This window comes from Rhinolophus sinicus, chromosome 15 (genome assembly GCF_057876585.1).
Source record: "Rhinolophus sinicus isolate RSI-liver-muscle chromosome 15, RSI-T2T, whole genome shotgun sequence".
NCBI classification, from domain to species: domain Eukaryota; kingdom Metazoa; phylum Chordata; class Mammalia; order Chiroptera; family Rhinolophidae; genus Rhinolophus; species Rhinolophus sinicus.
In genome coordinates this window covers 102513846-102519686 of record NC_142515.1, presented here as the reverse complement: position 1 = coordinate 102519686, position 5841 = coordinate 102513846, and the positions used below count along the sequence as shown (strand labels likewise).

Sequence of the window (5841 nt, the reverse complement as noted above, 5' to 3'; positions counted from 1 at the left end):
TACCTACTTCCCACCCAACTTTCTGTTTTGAAAATTATATATTATGTAGGCAGGGACAAGTTTGTTCACCCCACTCTTACTCAAAGGGTGAGAGTTATGCCTCCGGCACAACAGGCCTAGAATACTGGGTCCTCAGATTTGTTTGACCCTGCTTTGACCCTGCTGGCAGAGTCACTGTTCTCTGCCAGGATGGGCAAGCTAAGAAGACCATGGTCCACCATCTTCCTCTTGCATCAACTGGTGGAGTGGTGATGTCCCTCTGATAGAGAGATATGCTGTCTACAACTATAGTTCCTAGGTAGGGGCACAAATGATCTGCCAGGGAAATTCAGGTCTTATGAAGAACTTTGCCTGAGGAGACTGACTTCATTTGGTACACAGAATGGAGATGTTCACAAATAAGGGTATTGGTGAAAATAATGGAGATTTTGATGCCAGGCATTTCAGAATGGCAGTCACCTCCACGAATCTCATGGCAACAAGCAAAATGGTAGGTCATCAGAAGTTTAACAGACAGCAGAAAAAAACACAGCCAACAAGATTCCTTCTAGACTCATCGTCATGTGTCTAGAAAGCTATGCACATGTGCTAAGGGTCACCCACTCAGTAGCAATGAGGGTATTGTACTTGGCTGACTTGAAATATTCCCAGGCCACAATCACATTTATCAAAAAAGGACTGGAACCTCATTGGCTCAAGGGGATTAAGCACATCTTCTGACCAAATACTAGCTGTACAGAAAGTCACTCTGAATATCAATAAAAACATAAAATCTTAAATAAACACATACATACACAAATACATAAATAGACCTTAGTGAAAAATCTTGAGCTGAGTATTATACTAACCGAAAGAACACATTTAGTAGAAGAGATCACCAGAAGATTTTCAGCAGGCAGGAAAAAGGATCAGCCAACTTGACAGATTATTAAGGATATCGCAATCAGAAGAAAAGAAACAGAAAGAATTATCTATGCCTATGAGAAATATGTGACCTACTCTGAAGCAATGGGTTAACAACTTTCCTCCCTAAAATAATTGCCAACAAACATCCGTGCAATATTATTTCTATTTACTTCTCTTTTCAAATTCTCAAATTCGCCTCTATTTGGTGTGTTAGGACATTTGATATAGTCCATATATTGTTAAAGCTCAATTTTTATGCTTTTGTTTTTCTGTGTACATCAGTGTGGGGATTTTTTTCCATTGAACTGCCTTATAGGTAAGTAATTTTGTATTTTGACATGCTCAAATTATTTTTCAAACGAGCCACTAAGTTCTTATCATCACTTTTAAATTTTAGTTCTAAAATATCCAGTTGGTACTTTTGTATGTTACAACTCACTGTGGATATTCTACATTCTTTCCTGGATTTTGCATATTTTTCTTCTATTTTAAAATGTATCAATCATAGTTATTTTTTTAAATGTACTCTTGTTCCAGTATCTGGATCACCTTGACATTACTTATAGTTTCTCCTTTTCTTTTTCTTCTCTTAGTAATAAGTCATAACTTTTAACTCTTGGGATATATGGTAATGACCTGCTGTATGCAGCAAATTGGGTATAAACAACCAAAGAAGCTCCTGATGGCTGCTCTAGAGAGTTTTCTCTTTTTGCTCTGTGAGGAGGATAGGCCAAGACACCGATGACCTAAATCCAGTCTTGGATTGCGTTAGATCATAGGTGTTTGAGATTTTAGTAAACATTGGCAAGTTCTCCTTTCCTTGTGTTGCTCAGGCATGGGTCTGCTAGATTTTGAATCGTGAGTTTTTGTGATTTTCTTTTCTCAGCTTTGAAAGATGATGGGGGGTTCATCTCTATCACTTAGGGGTTTATTACCCAGTTGTCTAACTGCTTGCCACATGCAACATCAAAATCACATAAGTATATTACGGGGAGACAGTACAGGTGCTTGAATAAGCCTCCCTTTGTTATGTCTTGTGTGTAAAATCTACCGTGATTTCAGGGAACTATGCTTTTGAGAAATTTCAGACAAGCTCACCAGGATCCCCCAAAGCTCTGAAAATAAGCAAATGTGACTTGGAGAAAAATGACTGTGAATTAGAGAGGCCCCTCAGTGTCTAATTTGTAAATCTATGTAAACCTGTGTAGTAATGGAGGACGTTGGGAATTTCTCTTTCTCTCAGAGGAAGGCCTCTAACTGGGCCAAAGCTAAGGCTCAATTCACACCCAGCGACACCAAGTGCACAGAGGGAAAAAATGGCTGGGAAGACTCAACGCTTTTCAGAATGATTTCTCTGCCTGGAATTGTAGGTCATCTACTCCACATTGCTTCCTTAGCACTCTGATGTCCTGAGCTATGGTTCTTACAATGTAATTGGGATTTGGAGGTTTTGTTCCCCAAAGGGAATGTGGTCCGTTACTACTAATATATCCTACATACAACTGTAAGAATCTTCTTATTTATTTATTTATTATTTTCAGGTGTACAAAACAATGTCATAGTTAGACATTTATCATTTATATCCCTCACAAAGTGATAAGCCCCTTCCCCAAATCTACAATTAAAATAATGGAAAGTTGAATATATTCAGAATTAGTAAATTTTGCATTTTAAATGGGTAATGGTTATGACACCTAATGATAAAATATCTCAGAGGTTTTCTGTCAATGGTCTATGAAAGGTGCTGTAATATTTCTATTGCCAGACTAAAACTTAATACATGGGAAAGATCATTTGGGACTTTCTTTAATGGCAATTTTTTGCTTTTCATTCTAAGGGTGAAGTTGGAACATTCTCCATTTCCTTAGCTATTCTTTTGCCTGTCGTAAAAGACAACACTAATAAGCACAATAAAGAAAAAAAGAAAACAAACCAAAGTAGTAGCAGATAACTGGTCCATTTGCTCAATGCATTCTCTTTTCTCTTAGGGGGTGGGCCACTATCAATACTACCTCCGTTGCCATCTTTCAGGCAGTTGGGAGGGTCCCACTCATAGTTGCAGTGGCAATGATGTCTGTTGTTACAGACTCCTTTCAGATTGCAGGTCTCAGATGAACAATCACTTACCAGAAGTGACCTAGGGACACACTTCCTTTGGATGCAGATATGTTCTGCACCACACTCGGTTCCATCTTTCACTTCACCAATGTCAGGTATGTTCATCCCCAAATGGTAGTCAATGCCCCAGCAGGCGACATTATTGAAGTGAGTCCAATGTACAGTAGAATGATCTTGCAGAAGGGGAATTTCTGTCACATTGTCACACTGAACCCTCCCACACAGGATGTCTGAGATGTTACATCGCACATATATAGAGCCATGAATACCACAGTGACCAAAACGGTCACCTTGGGTGTTCACTTTCGTGTAGCAACTCTGATTTGCACTCTTGGCCTCTTTGCCAAAAATTTTCTTACACTGTTCTTCACGGTTATTGCATCTCTTTTCATAGCAGTAGCCACCGCCCAGGCATGGGATCCCATCCTGCACATACACGTCTTCTGGACAGTGATGGGATGTCCCATTGCACCACTCTGGAAGATCACATACATTTTCCTCTTTTCTACACACATTGCCTGATGGCATGATCTGGCAGTCTTTGCAACAAAGCCCAAAAGCACAAGCAGCCCCAGGTGCCAGCGTGCAGTTAGACTGACAACATGGATCTTTCATACACAAATGTAAAGCGCCACAGTCACACTCTTCTCCTTCTTCAACCACACCATTTCCACACTCAGTAAGTGTGAAGATGTTCTCTGTATTTGATGAAAGGTATAAACATTTTTGTTTTGCAACGGTGTCCGTGAACTGAGCATAACTGCAGTTGCTGAATTTAGTAGTGGATGATTGTTTTGCAAACATTATGCATGTTTTATGCCCACATTTACATGTTTCATCATCATGCAACATACCCAAAATATGACCGAGCTCATGTGACATAATAAATGCAATGTCACACAAATTGTCACTCATGAAACTAGTAACTCCACAGTTATATTGAATGTTACATATTCCTCCAGCATAGGCTAAACCAAGATCAATACCATATTCTTTCTTTACCAATATATTTACAGCATCATGAGGCAAACGGTTATTAAAGCCACTTTGCTTCCACTGGCAAAATCCTGTTAGAAGACCTCTTATGGTGTCTATTGGAATGGGATTTCCTTCAGTCCATATTTCAATTCCCATTAAAATCACATAAATATTCAGTGATTGTAAAAGATTATTTACATAATTGACAACAAGGCATACTTCATTGTGTACACTTGAGGTGTTACTTTTGAGATGCAGATATCGATTGTAATCCACTACCAATGCCAGTTCAAGAAACATCTTGTGTGTCCACCAGCCTTGATAGGCACTCTGCTTCAAAGTATAATTAACGCTCTTTCGTAGCTTCAATTGTCGAGTGATTTCTTCATCTGTTAATCCACATCTCATGGGTGGGAACTGTGTCTCCTCACTGCTCATCTTATACACGAGATGTTCAAATTCAGTAGAAAGCCTTTTGGGTTTGATTTCATAAACAATGTCATTCATCTGTATTATTCCATGAAAGCCCCCAAAACAGGTACTGAGGGCAACCAGGGATTCTGGGTCCCCCTCCACATACCCATGATAGTAGCAGTCATTCTGGACAAAAGGCTGGTCCTCAATGAGAGCGCCCTGGTCTGTGTAGGTGAACACTGGCAGGTGTCTGGACAGCAAATGCTTGTTGATCTTCATGTGGACAATGTGTCTCTGGCCCCCAAAATGCAGTCTGTAGGAGAGCCAGCCTGGAGGCTTCATGCTGTTGGCATGTCTCATGGGAATCACCACCTCTGGGGCACTATAACGTTGAGAGTGCCCTACCTGGGACCATCCAGGAAGGAACAGAAATACCCCCTGCCAGAGCAGCAAAAGAGTGATCTTCTCATGCACCAAGGCAACACCCACAGCCATTATGGAGCCACCATATGCAGCCATTGGTGAGAGTAAAGGAGGGTGGGGCAAGAAGCATCACGCTCATGTCTCCTCCATGTAAGCTGGCTGTATGCAGTGCTGACCTTTATTTTGTCCTCTGGCAGAGTAACACCATTACAGCAGCAGCACTATAAGAAAAAATAAAAAGAAGAGCAGAGACAGAGGTGGGTGTTCTGAGCAGGCGAAGTTTGAGTTGGAAAAAAAGGTTATGGGTTAAAATGGGTTAGTGTTTGGCTCAAGATACGACTCAGTATTTATGTGCATTTGCTCCTAAATAATAGTGAGGCAGAGTGAGATTGTAGGTGTACAAATGAATGGTGATTGGCCATCGGTTGACATTTACTGAACCTAGATGAAGGACACATATGGATTGATTATACCCTTCTCTAAATATATGAATATGTATGAAAAATGCCACAGTAAATATATAAAACTAAAGGGTCTTAATGCAAAGGTGAACATATATCATGTTTTGGTGAAGGAATTTTAATTTACATATGGACTTGGTATAAATATCAATATATAGGTCTTCCTTTCACTTTCAAATTAAGAATTATTTAGTCACATTACTTAGGAGAGGTATAACAATTATTCACATATGTTACTTATTTCTCATTGTTTGTAACATATACTTCCAACATAACATGTTCTTACTTATATTGTCTCCTCTCTGTGTTTCTCTAATAATTTAAACGGGTGAAACTGGAAGGGTCAAAGCATCAATTTTCTCACAAACATTGGTATCTCCTGTAATTGTACCCAGTTCTATATTCAATGGACAATGGTGGTATTAGGAGAGTATATTGGCTAGGTGATGGATTTACTCAAGTGTTTATATTTGATTATACTCTTAAGAAGAACAACATTTTAAAAACCTCTAGGCATATAAAATGGAAGAAAATCAAAGTA

The 5841-nt window shown here is 39.4% G+C and overlaps 1 protein-coding gene across 1 annotated transcript; it reads right to left on the bottom strand.

Moving 5' to 3' along the window:
• Positions 1-2557: 2557 nt before the first annotated feature.
• Positions 2558-5153, bottom strand: LOC109448109 (disintegrin and metalloproteinase domain-containing protein 20-like). Its single transcript, XM_074338339.2, has one exon. The coding sequence runs from the start codon at positions 4933-4935 to the stop codon at positions 2734-2736; it is 2202 nt and encodes a 733-aa protein (XP_074194440.2). The 5' UTR covers positions 4936-5153; the 3' UTR covers positions 2558-2733.
• Between the last annotated feature and the right edge of the window lie 688 nt (positions 5154-5841).